At 37.3% G+C, this 22,981-nt stretch overlaps 1 protein-coding gene and 1 non-coding gene across 2 annotated transcripts; both read left to right on the top strand.

Annotated features, from left to right (window-relative positions):
* Positions 1–8,584: 8,584 nt before the first annotated feature.
* On the top strand, positions 8,585–22,418 carry LOC145229638 (myeloperoxidase-like). Its single transcript, XM_080094977.1, has 18 exons — positions 8,585–8,756; positions 9,407–9,488; positions 9,727–9,835; positions 10,234–10,399; positions 11,378–11,629; positions 12,103–12,267; positions 12,618–12,792; positions 13,609–13,746; positions 14,130–14,330; positions 14,522–14,713; positions 16,441–16,601; positions 17,000–17,179; positions 17,665–17,777; positions 18,223–18,322; positions 19,383–19,534; positions 19,716–19,842; positions 20,637–20,805; positions 21,570–22,418. Exons 1-18 carry the CDS (start codon positions 8,678–8,680, stop codon positions 21,763–21,765), a joined length of 2,757 nt encoding a protein of 918 aa, XP_079951103.1. The 5' UTR covers positions 8,585–8,677; the 3' UTR covers positions 21,766–22,418.
* Positions 15,840–15,958, top strand: LOC145210026 (5S ribosomal RNA). Its single transcript, XR_013855517.1, has one exon. It is a non-coding gene; the product is annotated as a 5S ribosomal RNA (ribosomal RNA).
* Positions 22,419–22,981: the final 563 nt, after the last annotated feature.

Raw genomic sequence — 22,981 nt, 5'->3', positions numbered from 1 at the left:
TGCTTCTAGGCAAGTTAAACAATAATAATTCGTTCGTTGCGTAACTTAATTTCTGACTAATTTTACTATTTTGGTAGTTGTTTTTTAAAAGCAAAGTTTGGGTCTCAGTTATATAACCACCATTTCACACGAAATTCTAAAACAATTATTTCCAATCTTTTAAAGTCAATTTTGGCCTTGCTTGTCAATAATCGGAAAAAATTTAAAACATTAAATTATAAGAACAGGATGGACTTAAGTATTCCCGTTTAGGATTCCTGAAAAAATAAATTTAAGGTCTTAAAAAAATTGGGGTTGAGAAAATAATGCTTAGTCCAACGGATCCTACGTTAGCGAAGGTTAGATGATCTGTCATCTGCAAATAAATTCAGATATTGAAACAATAACTGTGGAACCAATGGCTATGACATCATAAACAACTGATTCCAAATTTATCGCTTCTCAGAAATATGGTCAACCGATTCATAGAACACGAAACCCCCACAACATATTGTTGAACCCAGTAAACTAACCAGTGATCCCCAATTAAATGATATTTAGGGTCAACTCGAGTGCAAAGACCAAAATTAACAGCATGGACTTACTCACTATTGTTTAAAATAACTTGAAACTAAAAACAAACAGGGCGATGCGCTTAATGGACTTTTCATATTTAATTTATGCAAAACTAGCGACGTTAATTAAACGCGTTCAACCAGACTGAACTCTGGCAACACGCGAGGCATCTATTTAAGTGTTGTTTAATAAGTCCCGATTTTTGACTTCAATTTTCGGTGAAACTGAAAAAAATTCTTCGTGACATAAAACAAGTCTATTTAAATTCAACAAGAACACTAACGACCTTTTACGAATCGATTAATGATGAAACAGTGCACGATTTTCCCGGTTGAATGCCAACACTTTGGCTTTAAAATATCAGAAAAACTAATTAAACAAATGTTGCAACCGATTTTCCATATGTGTGATGATTTATTGCGCAACGGACAAAACATGTTTGCCATTTTACTTTTTCTTTGTTTACCATTTGTGAGTGAAACCCAATGTTTCCCATTGTAGGGTGCCCAGCTTCACAAGGTGTGAATTTATTAAATTAAAAACAATGAGCATTTCATACACCAGTAGTTATTTACCTTTTTGGCGTAGTATGCCAATAAAGTCATCACCAAATTTATAGAGCTCTTCTGGCAATTGCAGTTTATTCCGACGTTTCGACGTCCTATACACTGTATAGTATACAGGTTGCTTTCAAAATACATTTACCAGAAGAGCTCTATTAATTTGATATTATGCCTGGCAGCAATAGGGTATGCTAATATAAGTCATCACTAAGTTTAAATTGCCCTCTCTGTGATTTTGATGTTGAAATTTTCTGTCGTATATTAACAATAATGGTCATTAAACAACCAAACAAAAAATACTTGACTCGACTAAAATAATCAGATATATGACCTTAAATATTCGAGTATAACTTAAAACAACAATTTAGGTACCATTGAGTTTTAAAATTTACCTCTGCATGCGCATTCTGTTTAGAAACTTTAAACGCCATTTCGGCTACGGAATGCATCGGACTGTACAATACAGGTGGTAATGTAAAGATTAAAATTTATTCGACAAATTCTGTTTAACAAGAGTTTTATTCAAAGTTGATTAATACTGAAGTATTTAAACAATCCCGTCAAGATTCCTTCATAATATTTTTGATATTTATGCTTGTGTTCATGCAAAAAAAAAACATTGCGAAACTGATAAGTACGGCACTGTGTTTTAAATTTGAAACGTTCCACATATTGCAAATAGAACGGTAAAGTGGTAAAACACCACATCAATAAACTACTTTGGAACACTATATACGGATCTGTTTACGAGTTTAATGAAGAAAATAACGTTTGAATTCATTTAAATAAAATAAGCTTACTTGATTTGATGAAACCTGTTTATGCGTTGCTAAGTTAAACAAATTTCATTTTATCTTATTGCACAGAAAAACTTCACCACGAGACTCGTGCACTTTAACACCGACAGTTTAATACCACTTGCAATTTAATTTACGACTTAAATTCCGTAACATGCCAACACAGGAATGCAGGGTGCATTAATTAAATCTTCGAATTAGCGGGTGATCTTTCTAAATATAGCAACGTACTAAAACCCCAAACCACATAAAGGGGTACGATATGCATCGACGTAATTTAGATGTCTGATTTCGAACACATTAATGTTATTTTAATTTCCTCTCCATGCTAATTTCACCATGGGAAACTTTTAATCTTTTAAAATTGAAGTATAGACCTGCCAAGAATTTGTGTCGAATAAATTAAAGTTGTTTTTAATTTCCTCTAAAAGCGATTTTTACCACAACAATCTCACAGTGAACGCATTTTTACCACAACAATCTCACAATAAACGCATTTTTACCACAATAATCTTGCAATAAAGGCATACACTTTTAAACTTGAAGATATGAAACCGCCAAAAGCAGCGTAATTAGGTAGCATGACCTCTGATTCCGGCGCCGCAGCTTGTAACTAAATACCCGCCCACTAATGTAAGTTGGGAAATTAGTAAAGCTGCGTTATTATCAAATCACACTTTGACATGTGGTGTAGGCGTACGGCATTTCCCGGCTGCTTTCATGTAGGAAATACCTGCACGACTTTGCATCGGTGTTGTGTTGTGTGTAGCGCGTTTATTTGATGACAGAGTTACGCACACGTAGGGGAATTTTTGTAATCACGTTACTCGTAGGCCGACTTGTTTATGAATTCGCTATTTTTGGTCACTACGTAATTGTGGCCACACGCTGGGTAAGTGATGATCGTGTGATTGTCATGCACGCAAAGACGTAAAGTCCATATGTTGGGTGGGGTTTTAGTTGTATTCAATAAGTTGTGGTAGATTTTGTCCCGAAATAACCATTGTCACATTCTCAACGTATTTTTTTTACTTTTTTAACGAATGTACACCAAGTGTTTATTGATATTTATGGATATGTGCATTTCTGTATCTGTAGGTCCGTTTAAATTTTTATTTATTTTTTGTGAAGTCTTAGTTTTTTTATATGTTTTTCTCAATTTTCGTTTAATTAAAGTCTAATAACGTTAAAACAATTTGTACTTAGTACATGGCAAGTATCAAGGACTGATTTGTTCATTAAACAAAACGCAAACACTTTAGAATTCCTTGTAACACAAAAGTTATTCTGAAATTGTCACGTGAGGCATTTACGTAATATGCGATGCGGTTTTCATGGAAACGAATCAACAATGCGTCGATGGTCGTCGGAGTGTTATATGTCAGTTAACACGCAAATTGGGTTTGAATGCTAAACGTTACTAAGTTAAGGGCAATAGGGTAAATTTACCCCAATGAAGACGACCTGTATAGGACGTCGAAACGTCGGAATAAAATTACATTTGCCAGAAGAGTTCTACAAACATGATTATATGCCTGGCAGCAATAGCTTATAAATAAATGCATGACAAGATAACAAACAATTGGCTTTTTTTGCGAGGTTTTTAATTGTGTTCAGAAGTCAAGTTCGCTGTAAGCGGTCGGATTCGCATCCAAAATATGAGCTTTTCGTTCGTTTTTTTAACTTCTAATAGAGTTGATAAATTTGCAAGTTTTTGCAAGAAAGTTTAAGTTTGCTTTATTTGCGTCACAAGGGTTTTATTGGGAGTAATGAGAACACGCCTTGATCGATCTCATAAAATCATAATTTTCATTCACAGTCGTTTCTTTGAATAAATCATTAGTGTGTTACGAAACCATTAGTAATTTTTTTTTAGAAAGTTTCGAGTTCCATAAATAACAATGTTGCACCAACGAAAACAAGTACGAAAAATTTTATCATGCAAAATTTCGTTGGGGATACATTTGCCTGAAAAACTAGACCAAAATTTCCGCGTAATCATCTATAAACGCAATATAACGTGACGTACCAATACGATTTCTTCGAAACAATGTCATTTATTTGCATTATTTAATCATAAAGAGGTGTAATGACGAACCAACGTCGAATCGAAATTCAAAACTATTTTAATCTGATGTGAAACTTAACATTGAACGCTGTAATTATTCAGAAGGGGGGAATTTATGGTCATCAACACCCGCACAGTATTTTCGACGTAAATTTTTTGTAACTATGTAATGAGAATAGTTAGGTGATTTGGTTGGTATGTCGACGGCTCTAGCTCTAGTGTTTAGAACCTCTTGTGGGTGTGACAAAAATAGTTTTTTTCGCAGTACTATCAAATCTATTTTAAACGCTTGTACAAGGCCATTGCTCGAAACACCTCCGAGGGCCGAGGCATATCATAACCTGCAATGTTATTGTTATTGATGTATCGAATCGGCTAATTTTCGGTTCGGCCGAAACCGAATATAAGGCCGAATCATTTATGACCTCACGCGAAGACGTATGCTACGCGTTTGATATGAAAATTTAAGTTTTTCTACCCGACAAACAGTTCCGAATAGTTGTGTTTCGTCATCATTTTAGTTGTGTGGGGTTTAACATTGCCTCAGGCATGATTGCCAGCCTGCCAATGAATTACTGATTTGTTGTCTGGAGTGCGAACAACAAAAACACACTAAAAATATATAATACTTGACTCGATTTTGGTTATGGCGCACTTTGAAGATTGTGTGGATACCTTGTAAGGCTGAAAAGACACGTTTTAGGCTTTAAATTTGTGTTTGTAAAAGATTCGGTTTCGGCTGAATCGCAACAAATTATTCGGCCGAAAAATGGCCGAATCGGCCGAATAAATTTGGCAAACCGAATATTCGGTACATCTCTAGTTATTACTAACACAAACATGTAAATATTTAAAACAGACAAGTCACGTAGGTGATTTAAAAATTTCGTGGTAAGCGTTTATATTTGACCGGATCGGTCGTATTACCAAAGACCAGAGTTGGAAGCGGATCCGAAATTCGAGCCCAAACTCTATCCGAACCTGAAAGTACAAGCCCGAAGCCCGTCCCGATCCCGAATCGTTTTTGAAATGCCCGTGTCGGCCCGAAAGTTGGATTGACTGGCCCATATAAAGAAGACATACGGACAATAAAAATTAAGGTGTGAAAGGGCTTTTTAGAACTGTTGGACTTTACATTAGGTGAAGCAAACAGCTACTTAGCTAGTTAATTTATATTTTCAAAATTACGGACACACAAATGTGAAGTCAGACTCCGAATTACAACTCTACCAAGCACAAACACGGTTAGGAATATTTTTTTGAAAACATTATTACTTTGAAAACTGACTTCTGTAAAAAAAGATTTGGAAACATAGAAACCTAAATTACTTTTTGAATAGTTTAAATTCATCCATATTTACATGGTTAATGTGGTAATGAAGCTACACAAATGGAAGCTAAATTTATTTCTATAAACCATCAGCACCACAACGAGTAACTGAGCCCCACGCAAAAAAGGACGCTCGCAAAATGGGAAAAACGCACGAGCTATATAAAGCGCTTCTCGTCACAGCAGTTCACCATTGTCAGTGCACAGGTTGTTTGGAGCGGTCTTGATAATTTTGGTTTTTGAAGCCATGTTTAAACGTTTATTATTTCTAGCCTATATTGTCTATAGTTTTGTCAAAAAGGCTTGGCTTGTTTTTTTTTGTCACTTCAAAAGCATATTTTTTTAGTTAAGGTATGTATTTTGCAGTTTATCGGTTTGAAAATGCTTGTTTCTGCAACAACTACTTGTTTTGGATGTTTAAATTCTAAGTGGAACAATACTTTTGGTAAAAATTACATGTACATTTTGCAGTTCTTGTTTTCAAGTCTAAACAAGAGTTGTTGTTTCTTTACATGTCTTATGATTTAAAACGCACCTTACGTGGCTTTAGGCGTAACACAGCTCGTGAAAATGCTTCATGGCCATCTTGTAAATGCAACATAAATCAGGAACATGTTGACTTGTGCATGCTGCCAGCAATTACAGGACATTCTTGGTGTTTATGACGTCTCAAGTTTGTTTTGTTACTTTATGTGTTACGTCATAAAACTTCAAGGTTTAAACGAGGCACCTGGGTGGGTGTATGTGTCAAGTTGTTTGCAGTTAAACGAGGCAGCTGTCTTAAAGAAATAGGAAGCTATTACCACCGGCCTGCATAGCCCTATTACTGGCAATCAAGTTTAGATTAGAGGCTGCAATTTGCCTGCGCGAGGAACGTGGGCCACAGAGAGTTATTTAAGTGTTAAAGGCAATTTTCTAACACCTGCCCGAAGGTCTTGCTTGCTTATTAAACTTTGGCGGTGCCTGGCAATTTGAAATTGGGCCGACCCACGCTTTTTTGATCGTGCTTCTGATAAGAGCAGTGCATAATGCAAAACAAGAAGCCAAACGTGCGCAAAGTATGTTGTTGATGCAAGTTTGGCTGAGTTGATCCTAGCATATTCAGGTCTGATTTTTTTGCTTGCTGAACCAGGTTTTTATGGTGTTTTTTAGTTTATAAAAGTAGATTGCAACATAAAAGATGGGAAACATAAAATTTGCTGCTGATGTCACTTGTGGCTGTAGTTGATTGCCCTGAAAATAAGTTAATTCTCAATATGCTGGTTTATTGGATTCGCCAAAAAAGCATTTAAATGTAGGTCAGTCCCAGTTCTTGTTCCTATGAGGTAGATTATAAAGAATGTGGATTAGGTTAGAGTTGTTTTGTATCTCGTGGACCTGATAAAGTTGGTTATATTTTGTTTGTGTTCAATAATCCAACAGTATAGAAACATGCCTAATTTGGTATTCTTCAACTACGGCAAAATTGTCACGTTAATGGATTTTGAAAAGGGCAGATACAATGGTTTTTTCAACGAAACAAGAGACATTGCTTGGCGTTATAACTACGTAAAAACATTTCACGCGAATCGTGAAAAGTCGCAGAAACAACTAGAATTTTCAGAAAACGAGTTTTCACGCAATTTCGCAAACTTTCTTGCGCTTTTGCCAATTCTACCTAAATGTTACGCAATAAAGTTGTCGGATTTGATTGATTTTGTAGTTGACATAAATTGACCAATATGTGTTGTATAGTACTGATTTCCATGTAAGATTTAGGCCGTCGATAATACTGTAATTAATATATTTTGTATTTTAGAAATATTGCTTACAGAAGTAATGTTGACTGAACAAACTTTGAATAGTGTTTTACTGATTTGGCATTTTTTTTTCAATTTTTCGCAGCCGAATTTAGGAAAATGTCTTAACTTGTAAAAAATAAATTATTCTCAATCAGAATTTAAACACAATTCACAAATTAATTTTGGCTTAACCAATCTTTTTATACAAAAGGTGCCCCCTAGTTTAAAATTTATGAAAATTTTGAAACTGGCAACTGAGTTATATTTGCTTGGGAATCTGCTTCGATCTTGCGAAGACCTTCTTGTAAACAAACGTCAGCTATCAGTTACTGTTGCACGTCAATAGGATTAGGTATTAATTGCACAAGGTGTTTTGATGTTGTAGCGATGTCACAACTTGTTTAGAACATCCCGTCATCAATCATTGTCACGTCAAGCGATAGAACAATGATTTAGAACCCCCGCGATTTTGACAGAGCAAATCCCCGGCTTAAAGACGCGTGGCTGCCGTTGTCCCGATTTGAAACCCAATTGACAGGGTTATGATTTTCTCGCCTTTCTGAGCTTTCGGGATTTTTTTGATGGTTAAACACAGTGCTATTTAATTTTGTATCTCTTTCTTGACAACTTGTTGATTTACCCCACTCACCTTTAAAAAAGAAAACAACAACTTGATAATTGCTTAGGATTTTGGCTCACGGTCACTGACACTAGTTTATCAACTACGAGTTTCATATTAGAAGGTTTCACTATTGTAAAAACATTTAATCAAATTTCCCATTTAATTTTTTTTACCCATTAATTCTCCAGCCCCGTTTTATAATTTCAATCTCCTTTGGAGAACCACTGGCTTGGTATATATTCCGACATTAATATGATGTGGCAAAAAAAGACAAAAATACGGTTGGTGCACAGAAAAAAAATAGGCTAGTTACGGATTTACGTTGTTCGTGGGGCTTAGAAGCTGATTTTTTGCTGCAAAGCTATTGGTGGTTTGCCACAGTTTGACCTGAAAACACGTTTAATACCACTTGACGCCTGGCTCCTCAGACATAACGCAATGGACTCGTGTGACCTTTCTGATGTTGAAAGAAGCTTAACTACAACAAGACGCGTTTTGCCCCTTTAATGTCACTTCACCTACTGGCGATTTAACTAACGCGCATGTATGTGTGCAAAAGAACGACTGGTCAGTATTGAAAAAAGCTTGTGCAAGACTTACATGCAAAATTCTCACGACCTATACCGGCTTATCACGGGCTGATCAGGTTGAATTGAATCAGATTGAAAATGTACTGGTTAAATTTTATAACAATACGGTGAAAATAACAGTAGGTAAAACGATCCTGATAAAATATGTGTTTACTACATGCAAATTACTGGCAGTAATATTTTTTTGTCAAGTAACGAAATTGTTGTAATTTCTGGTGTTTAAAAAAATGCAGAAGTGTTTGAATGTAGTGTATACATATTGTTAATCTTACAAAAGTTACTACAGCACAAGCTTTCTGGTGTTGCAGTTCTTAGCTGAAGTTTACAGAATAGTTTTATTTTTGAAAAATTGCTGAGTAACTGAATCGACCATGATACGGAATTTTGCTTTGATTGTGACGTCACTGATGATGGCCGTGACGTCATCCATGAACACTGTGAGAAAAATTGGTGAGTAATGAGATTCTTCGATTTTTTTGTGTTGACTTGTAGGAATTAATAGTTTTGGCAAAAATGTCGTTTTTCTTATTTGTACCACGGGGTGTCAAAAACAAAACTAAACATCTCAAATTAAAAGCTTACAAAATATGCAAGTCATGTTTATCGAAGCAAATTAATTGAATTTTTTAAATATATAAATTTTTAGCGTCATGATGCTTGTTATAATTATTTCACAAAAATGCAATGACTGTTGTAATAGGTCTGCCAATTTGTTTCCTATTTGCCGGTCTACCAAATTCGTTTTTTTATTAAATTAATTAAAACCACAAGGACTGAAAATTAAAACCAAGCTGAGACGTAAAACTTTGAAAACAACATTCACAAAAACCAAAACAACAACATGCACAAAACACCAGGGATCGAATTCTGTTGCGTAATGAATACGTGATGTGACATGTTTATAACATTAAGTCGGATTGGCGCCAAGATGACATAACCGCCATCTGTGCCCATAATGTTGTAGACCTATTTAGCCTTTGTAAACTTAAATCGAATTCACATTCTTGTAAAATTTTGCGTTTTTAAAGTATTGTTTGCTTGCTATTTATGACTAAAACTATGACTAAAAAAAGTAACTTAGCGTTTTTGTTTATTTTTAGAAAATCCCATGCAGACTCCGATCCGGACCACCAGAGAATGCGCAATCTCTAAAATGGCCCAACCTAACTGCCACGGATTAAAGTAGGTTGCATGACATATGTATAAAAATTAAATCAAAAATCTTATCAAACCAAAAAAGTCGCATTAATAATTTCTCCAAAAGAACGACCAATTAAATTGTTACCCAAATTGATTTTTTCTTATTTTTGTCTGAAATAAATTTAGGCAGACGAGCCTTATGGTTTAATTTTGAAGTGCTGATGTACCTTAATTTAAAACCTATTTAAATTGCTCTAATTGAATACAAACGGAATTTCAGATACCCCACAGCAGATGGAACTTGCAACAACAAAGCCAACGCATTCGCAGGGGCTGGTGGGACGCCCTTCAAACGTCTCATCCCACCTGTGTATAGTGATGGGAAGAAGGTATAGCTCTATGTTTAGTTATGTGGTTTTCTATGGAGTATAATTTGCAATATTTTTCAAGAAGGCTGTTTTTGGTTGGTGCTATTGCCCACAAAACTTTTTTTAAACTTTACCTGAAAGTTCTTCCTTTAAAAAGTTCTTCGTACTTTGTTTAGTTAAGCTATTTACATCAAGAATGGGATTATTTGAAAGGTTACTTATTGTTGTTGCCATTATCTACAAAACATTTTTTAAACATTACCTGCTTTTTTTTCACTTGTCACTACTGTGGTATTTTTGACTAAAAATTATAAACACATTTCTTTACAAACCAACCGTAAAAAATCAACTCCATCAATTGTTTTCTTTTTGTCTCAAAACAAAAACATACTAGTTCACAACCAACTCATGTCTTTCAGGCGTTTCGGCTTTCGCATAACGGAGGGGAACTCCCAGCTGCGCGAACGATTTCGAACACGCTCAACAACGATGACGTATCAAGTTTATCGAGCAGCATAAGTGCGTTGCATCCTTTGTTCGGGCAATTTCTAGCGCACGATATTGTGCACGCTCGACCCAAGAAAGGTGCGTAAACATGTACACGGAATTTTGTCGATCGTGACTGAGTGTTCTGCATGCTGTAATTCAAAAGCAGTTTAATGTAAAAGCACCAGGCCATTGTGAGCCAGTTTCCTCTGTGGTTGATGCCCAGTTGTGGCATTGAACAGAATCGATGAGACATGGCTTTTAAGTCTGTTACTCCCAACAAAATGGAGTGCTCCAATCTGATTATGCTAGCCACTACGACCTATGTCTTGTCATCAGCTGCACTGATGAGACCTTATAGGTCAAAACAGTGGGCACTGTCTGCAGCTAAAAGCAGTTAGTTGCCACGTATTTTCCGGCGTTTTTCCGGGTACCCTGATCACAGATCGTGAACTTTATTGCACTTATAAATTCATCGCATGTTAAGATTGTTGTAAGCGGCCCGAAACCTGGTCTAACCAAAAGTTTGTTAAACTTGAAATAAACCACGAAATATAATTCATCAAGGTGAAATTAGAAGACAATTGTAATCGACTGTGAAGAAAGACCCAAGTTAAACCCGTTTAAACCAACTTATTCCCTAATCCAGTGGTCGGCAACCACTGGTCCGCGGCCCGGTGCCGGTACGTGAGGGGTTTGTTACCGGGCCGCATAAAACTTGCTCAAGGTTTACATTTAATCAAAGTTGAACGGGCTTTGCAAAAACGTTTCGGGTTCGGGGCGGGCTTCGGGCTTATACTTTCGGGTTCGGGCCGGGTTCGGGCTCAGATTTCGGGCCCGCTTGCAACTCTGCCGTGATATAAAATTTTAGTTTCAAACCGGTCCGCAGTGCAAAAAAGGTTGTCGACTCTTGCCCTAACCGACTCAAAATGTCCGGTCTGACTTACAGCTGTGTCAATTACATTACGGGAAAAAAATAGTGCATAATAGATTCCAATTACTGTTTTAAAAGTGTAAGAGACAATCATTTGTACTCGAATAGTTTTTACTGTAAGTTTGTTCTCTTTCTTATTTCAGAGGAGAACGGCGTCCCAGTTAACTGTATGTGTTACAACGCGTCATCATCCTGCATAAACGTACCCATTGGACCCAATGACCCCCATTACGGGCCCCTGCCTACGTGTATACCCCTGGAGGGGTCAATAACGGCTCAGGGGTGCGACAATTACCCCGCTGAACAAGTTTCCACTATGAGCTCATACATCGATGGCACAACCATATATGGGTTGGATGAAACTTTGTTGAAGGGTCTGAGAGACCCGAATTCGGGTTAGTGAAAAAATTGTTTGTTTATTTTAAACTTTGTGTATACTTTTAAAAAGTATTAAGCACCGAATTCTGATTCTGTTTGGGTACTAATATAAAGTCGTGTTTGCAGTGCAGTTAGAACTTCACAATTAATTTAAACTAAAAACTGTTGAAGGCTGAATCTTACAAAACTTAAGTGAGGGTAAAAGACCCTTTTGAAGGTTTTCCATCCTTTTATTTCATTTCAACTACGATTTTTGTGAAACATCCTAAACCGTTTTTTTCAAAAAGTGATCGAACATAATTTATTGTTGAGCTTGAATTTGAAAAGCACTTTAAATTAGATCGATGGTCTGCATGGACGCTTCAGGGCTGATCCCAGTATAAATGTATGGTTATCTTAGCTGAATTATAGGTATAAAAATTTAAGTGCGTTAATCAGACGAACAATCTTCGAAAATACGGGTTTTTAATACCTTTTGTTACTTTTTTAGACAGCGGAGAACTTTTGGTGGTTCGACCCAAGCCGATCGGGGGTTGTCCCTTTCTTAAGAAGCGAGGGAATCTCCCTACTACCGACGATTTTGACAGTCACCTCGCGAAAAGGTTTTCATGTCCTAAAGATCTCAACCCGCCAGGATCAAAATGCTTCGTTTCAGGTACGTTGGTTGTGGTTCTTCGTCAGCGCACCACAAACGATAAAATTCGAACTCGTAGTTCATAGAAATATTGTCATTTTTTTGCACTACTGATAACAACAGCAATTGGTGAAAGTATTTTAACTAATGTGTTTGTGCTGGCCACTTAGTTTATCGGCGCGTGTGGCTAATAAAAGGTGCTTTTCAGCAATAATTTGTTTTATATTTGTAGCCTACCTACTATAACCATGATCTCTGACAGTTTTTGTACATTTTAATTCCGTAATATAGTATTCTTGACCTCACTAGGTTTTTGAAACATTATTTCATCTAGTCCCTATAATCATTACGTCATTGTGTCGTCATCACAGGTGACGTAAGAGCGAACGAAAACATCGGGTTGTCGTCGATGCATCTCACATATGTTCGCGAACACAACAGGATTGCTCGAAGATTGAAGAGTCTAAACTCGATGTGGGATTCCGACACCGTTTTTTACGAGACCAGAAGAATCATTTCGGCTTACCACCAAATTGTCACTTACAAGTAGGTTTAAAAGTGTTTCCGAAAAATATTTGATGTTCCCCAAAAATAATGTTTCTAAAAAATATTGAAATGTTTCCAAAAAATGTTTAACATGAAACCCAATATTGATAACTGGTGTCTTTATGCAGCATTCATAACATTACACCAATTCAGTGGTTCCCAAACGTTTTTCTTTTAGGCGCATTTTAGAAAAAACAAAAATTATTTGGCGCACTTCGAACATTTGAATAATTTTTTTAGCTGACAAAGGCACTAACTATGAGGTCATAAAGCCGCTATACAGGTCACTCTCATAGTTAAATAGCATCTCAGAGACGTGGAGCATGTTGGCCTAGTGGTCTAAGCACCTGGTACTACTACTCTACTTGATTGATTTTAATTTCAATATTTTTTGCGGCACACCTAATGACATCTCGCGACACACAAGTGTGCCGCGGCGCATAGTTTGGGAACCACTGCACCAGTTGAACGACATTTTTGTTAAATATGCAACCTGATGGACGAAAACGCCTGTTCAGCATTTTCAACCCTATATACTTGCCGTAAAATAATTTCGGACGATTTTTGTGACAATTAAGTGAAAACTTAATTCTTGTCCAGATAAGAATGTGGAAAAATGTTTTAGGAAACACCGGTTTATCTTTTCGTTGGTTCTGTTTTTGCACGAATGCTCGTAAGGGAAATGCAAACTAAGAAACCTAAAAACTTTATTTTAGGCGGTTTTTTATCGCAAGTCTGCTTATTTATAATTTATTGAACCTTTTTAGTTAAATTTCGTTTTTTTACCGTTACTGAACTTTTGTATTTCGTTTAAAGCGAGTATCTTCCACCGCTTGTTGGACGGAAAATGATGAAGAAGTTCGACCTGGATTTGGTGAAACACGGATTTTATTACGGATACGACGCTTCAGTTGATGCGACCATCGCCAATGAGTTTACCACCGCAGCATTTAGGTACAACAGCAAAATACAAACTTTTGATAAATTTAAAGCTTGATGCCCGTAAATGTGCATTTCAAACAAGCAAATAGTGTAATAAAACTTTTTATTACAACGAAATGTAGTAATACTTTTTTGGCTCACTGATACATTTATCTAAAGTTAAGACTCTGACCTGAAGGTTGACATTGGTTAAAAGATAAAATGTAATTAATTTAGAACACATATTGGACTTTAAACACCTGGCACCCAAAATTCAAGTGCTGTTATAAGAATTTTGGTGTCGATTCCAAAAAAAATCTTATTTCAAACTCCAAGCTAACATTTACACCGATTTAAACCAAACTTATTTTTTCAGCAACAAAAAAAAACTAACTCAATTCAACATTTTGACACAGATACGGTCACAGCATGGTCGGAAAATTCTTTGATCGACCTGGACCGGATTATACGACACCAGAGGCGCCAAAAATCCCCATGTTCAAGGGAATGTTTCAACAGGAAGCTGTGGTGAACGGAACCTCTGCTGCCATCTTGCGGGGAATGTCAATAGATCCGGCTTTCACCGCTGATCTCTCGTTTGTCACCGATCTCAGAAAGTAAGTAGGTCAATTCGAATCCTAACAGCAGACAGTCAGATCCGGATCCGGAACCGAATCTTTGAACCACGATTCGAATGCGGAATTAAAATCCGAATCCAAGCTTTTTAACTTGATGCCGCATTCGAATCCTTTTTCTTCGGAACCTTAAAAAAAACTTGTTCGAAAAACATTTTTTTACTTATTCCCAGTCGAATGTTCGAATCATCGACAAAACCTGGCCAGGATTTGTTTTCGATCAACATCCAGAGAGGAAGGGAGCACGGTCTTCCTCCTTACAACGATTACCGGGAATTCTGTGGACTTCCAAGAGCTGTGGAATGGGATGAATTTTCCGATACTATCAGCTCTGTCACCATCACAAAACTCAAATCTGTCTACAGGTCAGTAGCTGATTTGTCTCCTGTCGTGGGTTCGAATCCCACCGCAGACTATAGATCTTTCTACGCCTTACCTCATGGGAATGCTTGGGGACCGGCTGATTCGTTATCGATGGACCTGGCGTATTGTGATTTATAGTAACATTATGGCCGTCTCCCAACTTAGATGATTCACTACGAGAAAAGCCAGCGATAAAAGGAAGCCGAAACGGCGAACGCAAACGTGTCGACTAAATGGCTAATCCATTATGAAATCCCCAAGTCTTCGCATTTTCTTGATAACCTCTACAGCAGTGGTTCCCAAACTTTTTCATATTTTTTGCAAAACGGTCCCTTTGCCATAATTTCGAGGGCTCGCGGTCCTTAGCCTAAATGTGTATTTCATAAAAACGAAAGTTAATTGCAGGATTTTAGCTAGTTATGCAAAATTGCGCATAACAATCATCCAAAGACAGCATGTGACATCACAAACAGGACAAAAACATTACGATTGTGCGCGAACAATTGTATTTTTTGATAGTTGTCATTCAATAAAGGCAATTGTTTAGTAATGGAGACAGTCGATTCTCAATTCTACTTTGATTTAAACTTATTTAGTGGCACAAACTGACGCCAAATAAGATTATAGAATTACTTCAACCGCTTCGCGGTCCCCCTAAAATTGCCTCACGGACCCCTAAAGGACCGCGGACCCCAGTTTGGGAACCGCTGCTCTACAGTACTTTGTCTCAATGATGTTATGTTACACAGCATTTAATTGCCCCTTCCACCTTTTGCACTCCTCAAAGTTTTAAGGTTTAACGTTTTGCAAATATTTCCGGCTTTGTGATTGTTTTAATGGAATTTTGTCTCCATGTTTTCTTTCACCAAGTCAAATTAACTTAACTGAACGGACGTTTTTGAGAGTGTCAGTTTTTGTTTGTGAATAATTTCGGCATCAAATAGTTTTTAAAGGTGACTAAAACCGTATTACTAGTGCATTATCCTGCAGTCTTGAGTTCGTACAGGGGTAGAAACAAATGCATAAAAAGAAAAAGTTTAATACGATAAAATAGGGTACAAATCTAGAAATCTGAACAGAAAGCTATTGTTACGTAACAATATTAACGCCTTTTTCACGCGAGCAATCGCCTACGACCATACCACGTTGAGAACACCCCATCTCGTCCGATCTGGGAAGTTAAGCAACGTCGGGCCCGGTCAGTACTTGGATGGGTGACCGCCTGGGAATACCGGGTGTCGTAGGCTTTTGCTGCGCGTTGTTAAAAACCTTTTCAGTTTTTAGTAGTTGGTCTCGTGTAGCAATTTTCAATGTTTTTAAGTTGCGGCCGCAAATTGCTAAAATACGTTTTGTTTTTAAGCCATTTGGTAGAATAAAATACAATAAATGCCAAAGAATTTTTTTTTTAACTTTAATCTGAATGGTTATTGTTTACATTGTTTTGGGTATAAATTAAGAATTCGTACGAGGTGCTAGTGTTTATTTGCAAATCCGTAAATTATCATGTAATCCAAACACAAGATAAAAGTGTTGTACTTTCGCAAAAAACGAGTATTTTTTGGACAACTAGGCAACTTTAAGGCACCCAAGTACAGATGAACTATATATTATGCCCAACCAGCAAATTTTACAGCTCGAAATTTATTTGACTTATTTTGACAAATTTGCCTTCACAACAAATAGTCGAAAAAGTGAGAGCTTTGCTAATCTAACAAATCTTGCTTTTCAGTCACGTTGATGACGTCGACCTGTACGTTGGTGGATTAGCGGAGCATGCAGTGGATGATGCGGCGGTAGGACCGGTGTTCGCGTGTCTTCTCGCTTACCAATTCAGAGAACTTCGAAAGGGAGATCGATTCTGGCACGAAAATCCCGGACAGTTTACTTTAGGTCAGTATTAATTTTTGACCAAACTTTGCAAAGTCGGTTGTAGACTTTTTAGCGTAATGTTTTAATCGTTGACTGCATGAAACGTGCGCGTGAATGGGTTGTTTGTTCGACCTGGGCACAGTGGTGGGGTTCAAATTTTTTGTCAGCAGGTTCTATCACAAAAGTCATATTTTTCTGCCGGTTCTGTCACAAAAAGTTCATCGACAGTAACCAGTAATGTTAACCGGTTCGCTGATGTCATAAAATTTCGTGAGATGGTTCTATAGAACCGGTGCGAACCGGCTGAATCCCACCACTGCCTGGACATCAGTGCAAAGAAATATTTTGTACAAACGATTTCTTTAAGTTTTCCACCTTCGTTGAGATTCAAACCCTTAACCTTCGGATCTTGTTTACAGAGCAACTCCAGGAACTTCGCAAGGTTCGTCAAAGCAAACTCTTCTGCGACAATTTAGAGGGGATGACGTCAGTAGCTCCTTACGTCATGCTTCGTTCGTTCGGGTTGAATGAGCGTGTGTCATGTGACAGTTTGCCGGGTATCGATCTTACTCACTGGAAACAATACGATGGAAAGCAAGGTACAAAATGTCACTTAAATCAATAAACGAATGTAGAAAATGGACAGTTATGTTTGTGACGTTATTCCATTTGACAATTAAAACTGTTACGTCATTATTGTGTTTGTTCTTTCCTTGATTGTCAACTGATTGTGACACGGTATCATTTTGAAAATAACGGGTCACGTTGCTTGACGTCATTTCAAAATCAAAAGTGTGACGTCATAAATACGTTTGTTCATCAGTAGATTGTCAACTAATTGTGACGTTGTTTTTTCCAAAAATATTGCCGTAAATGGCGACGTTGGTGTTTAAAATGCGTGGATTGGATTTAGTTCAATGTAAGGAGTTCAATGCTAAATCACTGGACTTTTTATGAAATAGAAAGCATACTAGGAAACATTGGTTAAAGAATTTAAAGGTGTTAGGGCTTGCAAGAAAAACGCTACAATAAACTCTTTGGTAAAAAAATCTTTGACGTCATAAAAATGTTTATTACGTGGCAGACAGTGATTGGACGAGGTGGATTCTGACTGGTTCGCTTACAATGGACAACTCGTTGTTGAGACAGAGGAAATATGATCCAGACAGTGTTTGTGAAAATCCACTCGATGCAGAGGTGAGGCTCACAACGGTTCCTGTTGTTGTGCAGGATTATCTGCTGTGGACGTGTTACGTCTATGAAAACCAGTAGTTCTTAACCCGTTCTGCTGTAATGACGGCCTGTCAGTGCCCAATTCAAACTTGTATTAAAATAGTAAAAGTGTAAAAACGATAAAATACAAGCAGCGCAGATATAACAGGCGCATCATAACAACTGGCCGCTTCCAAACCTTGTAGGGCCAGGACATGTCCCCTCGGCAATTCGCTACAGAGACATAATATAGAAATGCGTTTATAGCACCTCAAACACTTGAATCAACATTTCCTGGACGGTCCATTTTAATGGCTACTTAGTTCCTTCGTAATAATTTGTTTGAAACAATGACTGTAAAAATAAAGAAATAAAAAAGTCATCGGCTACATATGACCAATAACTAAGATTGTTTTTTTTTATTCCGTAGATGACCAAGGTCTCTGAATCCACACCGAACTTGAAAAAAGTCCGATACCTTTGCCCGAAAGGTTCACTACGCTCATCCGCTTTTCCTGACGTCAAATTAAGTAAGTGGATACTATTTCTATGGCTTTTTACCTCCGTCCTAATCATAAATTTAAGCAATTGACCTTAAGTTATGGTTAGTAAAAGCCTGAAAGGTTGTATATTGGGTAAAAAGTTGTGTTGCAGTTAAACAACGTTTAAAATTCATTAAATACACAAATAATTAACACATTGAAGTTTTATGAGACACGGTAATTTTTATGCGAGGGTTGGAGACTATTTCCCCCACCTTTTTTCTTGCTGTTAAGGCCCTGGCTCTGCTACATAATGCTTGCAGCCTTGCACAATCTTCACACTGACCCAGTCATGGTTACATGAAAAACAAACAATTCACAGTAACCCGTCATATAAGTTCAAGTTATGTAAATAAAAATAATCATTACATCAGAAAAATGTCATGTATGCTCTCGTACGCGAACATTGTCGACTCGACTAACTTAGCACTTTGGTTTGACCGGATCATTTATGTAAATATGATAATATTCGGACATCAATCATTGCTTTTAACGGCGGTAGTTGGGTAAATTATACTTGTTTTGCTGGTAGCTTATGGTCAGCGCTATTTGTAAACTCTTACCATCGGTAGGACCCAAAACTAACAATAAAAGGAAGTTACGTTAGCGTTAAGGCAAAATACAGTCGGTTACCTAGGTTAAAACTGATTAATCCGAAACTTCGCCTAATCCGGACAAACTTTTTGGTCCAAGCCTTCCGGATTAACCGACTTTACTGTATTTTGCTTTGCTGTAAGTGATTGGTTGCTACATTTTGTTATGCGCAAAATATTGTTGTTCCAGTGATAAATTTCGATAGATTTATTAATACATATTATATGTGTACATGCTTTCGCTTTTGCTGTAACGTATCGCAAATACAGAGTCTTCTCAAGGGTATTAACTAACTGTTCTAATCAACACTATCTCCTAATTATCTTTTTTTTAAAAGCCTATTTTGTCATGTTTCCGTTTGAGAAAACCATTACAAGCTTTTATCTATTTGGGGCTTTCGGTTTCTAAGTCACTGCTCGACAACAAGTGCAATCAATGCTCTTGTATATTTTAGATTTGGGTTATTATTGGACCGAGTGGCTGGACCGGGATTCCCCTTCAGGTGCTTCCCGCGATGACGTAGAGTCATTGAGTGATTATCTTCTGGAGCATCGACCCCATGTTTGTCCTTCACCACTTTACATGCAAGCACAGACTAAGGACAGGGTATATACGAATTGTCAATATGTTTATTGCTGTGTTTTTTTCAAAAGTTTAAAGTGATTGGAAACGATATTTTAAACAAGAATACGGATAACAAGGACCACAATCGCAAATTTTTGAATTGAGTTTGCATTTAAATAAGGACCTACATGTTTTATAAGTTTTTATTATTTAATGTTTGTAGGTTTCAGCCTTGGAGACCGGTGATGTTTTTGAAGTTTTCACCGCAAAAGGAGGCTTGATTTGCCGCGGAGCTCACCAGGAAAGCGGGAGATGTCATGATTACAGAGTCCGGTTTTATTGTCCTAAAGGTAAAAACCCATTTAAAATTATACGATTATCAAAGCCAGACCAAATATGTAGTCCATGGGTGTTTGCCACCAAACCTCAGACCAGTCGTTCTCAACTAGTGGTCCACAATGACTTTTTGGTGGTTCACACTCCACAGAACGTTAATTGTATTTGGTGATAAACGGAAAATAATATCCTTCCTCGAAATTCTGTACAGAAAGAAAATATTTCAAGCCAATATGCTAGTTGTGGATGCTTTTTTATCCCTAATTAACAATGAACTGGTCCACGATATTCATTTAATCGAACTGAAACAAGACCATACGGTGCTTACTAGGGATGGGCCGAGCCGAGCCAGTACCCGAGTACTCGGTACCGAGCGTCGCTGTTTTTAATCCTCGGTGCTCGGCCGAGCATTTGCACAAATTGACCCGAGCGTTAAATTTGCATGTTCAGCTAACATATGTAACGAGCGTTAAATTTGCCCTGCTAACATATGTAACTAGTGTTCCAAAGGGTGTCTATGAACAAAAACGAATGATTTTTAAATGTACTCTGATGGTGGAAAAACGCGTACTTTATGGACATGTACAGCTTAATAAAACACCGCCGGTGACGTAAGAGGCCTTGTAGATCTAAAACGTAGAAAGGGGATTTTTTGTCACGTCATAATGCACCGAGCATGCTCGGCCGAGCACCGAGCATTAAAGTGAGATGCTCGGTGCTCGACCAAACAGAACATTTGCAGTTTCGGCCCATCCCTAGTGCTTACTACTTTATCACACTATCATTTTACCATTTACCAACTTCTCAGAATACATGAAAGCTGTGGAACAGAGGATCTACCAGATATTGGACAAAGCTGAAGAGACGAACCAACATTATGTGTGGAGTCCCTGGATCAACCTCAGCACGCCCTCTCGTGGAAATCATGACGTGGAATCAGTGGGAAACGCGAAATCAAGGGGACTTATCACTTGCAGGTGCGAATACAAATCTGGCCCAGTAAACACAAAATTGGGCAACATACATTGTACATTCTTTCCCTAAATTAATAGGTACATCTTCTTCTGCACATTTTGGCAACTTTTGTTGGCTTTCAGTATAACGGTGCAAAACTTTTATGCAAAACTTATACACTGACAGTTAAGTGCACTTTAAAGATTTGGTCTGAAACGTGTTGAAACGAGAGTTCAAGAAATTATGTTCAATAATCCATTCTTTTCCAACATTGCGCAGCTATTTCCGGCTTAGATATGGCGCTGTTGTGTCTCTTTGCTTTCTTACACGTGGCCAAAATTTAAAGGGTTCCTCATGTGATAAGAGTGTATTTAAACCAGTGGTTCTCAACCATGGTCCATGCCCGTGTATATTCACAAGCAACATCCACTAAAAGTAATTTTCACTTTAACTTTATTCCCGAATTTAATCGACTATTTCACATACTATTTGTTTATAGTGAGGTTTATCACGCTCATTTACTCTATTACTGTTTAAGGCCAAAATTAATACCGCATTCCAACGCGAGATTGCTATCGACATTTTAAGGGGGCCACAGGTCCTAAATGGTTACTTGAAAGGGGACACGGTCCACGGAAGGTTGAGAACCATTGCTTCAAACGACGAACATAGTATTGCTGACATTTAAGGACCCTAGCTTTAATGTTAAGATGAACATAAATTCATTACTGGGATTAGCCCTGAAGCGTTCAAGTATAGATTTATTATACAATTTTATTTTGCTCAGTGTTCCGCTGAAGATCGAAGCCCGCGTAGCCGGAACAGAAATTCCATTTTCACAAACCGGAGACGTCCTGAAGCGATTCAGTGTCTATCACGGTTTGCTCTGCGACAACCGCGATCAGGTCAGCGGCCGTTGCCATGACTTCGAAGTACGCTATCTCTGTCCGCCGCGGCAAGCGACACCTCGTGGCCGTTCTTAACCGATGTTCCACGACTGTACTGACCCGGATGTTTTTCTTTGTATGATGTTTGTGTTGTGAAGTGGTCGATCTGGGATTAAATTGCTTCATGACACTTTTTGTGTTAGAAAGCAATGTTAAAATCTGGGCTTCGAATATGGGGAAACTCAAAACGATATTGGGGACATTGGTGCTATCAAATATTGGATTTTTCATGCTTTTTTACATCGAACAACACTATTTACATTGAATACGTGAACCTAATATGATAAATCACCTCCTAACCGCCTATTAGAAACCGTCAACTCATTTTTCTTGTGTTTTTTATTTATCGTGCAAAAGTTCGATAGGTATCTTAGCGTGAAAATTTATTATACCGCCAACGTTTTTTTTGCGACTCGCTTTTTACTAATACACATTTTTTCTTCTTTGTTTTAACTCTGCGCGTTACGCCATAAATATTTGTTTTGTATGTTTAATCTTAATATTCAGACAACCGGTTGTAAATATATGCCATTTTTTTGATGTTTTTTTCCTCAGAACAATTTCTCAGCCGATGTTTTATTGCTTATTACTGTTTGTGTTTCAGATGCTTTTACGAGCCTTCTTTAAATGTTTGATTGTGTACAGAAAGTTTATTGCAATAATTACATGAAACGTTTGATATTGTACAACGTGTTTTGTGTTTCTCAAGGTATTAACTTTAATTTAAGATTTACTTATCTTCAGGTACACAAGACACGGACTTGAATAGTAGATTTAATTAGAACAGAATTTTGGCAAAGCTACTTATTTTCACATTTAACCCTAAATTGATCAGGGCTTAAACTAAAAAATACATTGCTCTGAGCAACACACAAGCATAACAAAACATTTCTCGCAAACTTTAAATTAATGCCGTCGAAAATTGTGCCTTCAGTTTTGGTATAAGGATGTCAAATTTCGGGCTCAGCTTCGAACAAACAAGCTTTACGGGGTAAATTCGTAATGAAGAAGGTACTCTAGACTAAGGTTACCATATCTGCGTGAGCTAAATTCTGGAAGGTTTAAACAAGTTTCTTAGGCGACAACAAACAGGAGTTTATCACATGTTGTTACATACTACCTACCAAAACATTTTGACAAAATAGCATTACTAACACAGAGACAAAGGCGCAGTTTTGTTTCTTAATAAGTTACAAAACAGAAAGTTTCACAGAATTCAGTCCCTTTAATAGAGTATTGTCGGCTGTCAGGA

The sequence above is a fragment of the Phallusia mammillata genome, chromosome 1, assembly GCF_965637545.1.
Source record: "Phallusia mammillata chromosome 1, kaPhaMamm4.hap1.1, whole genome shotgun sequence".
In the NCBI taxonomy this organism is placed as follows: domain Eukaryota; kingdom Metazoa; phylum Chordata; class Ascidiacea; order Phlebobranchia; family Ascidiidae; genus Phallusia; species Phallusia mammillata.
This window is presented reverse-complemented; position numbering and strand designations above follow the sequence as displayed.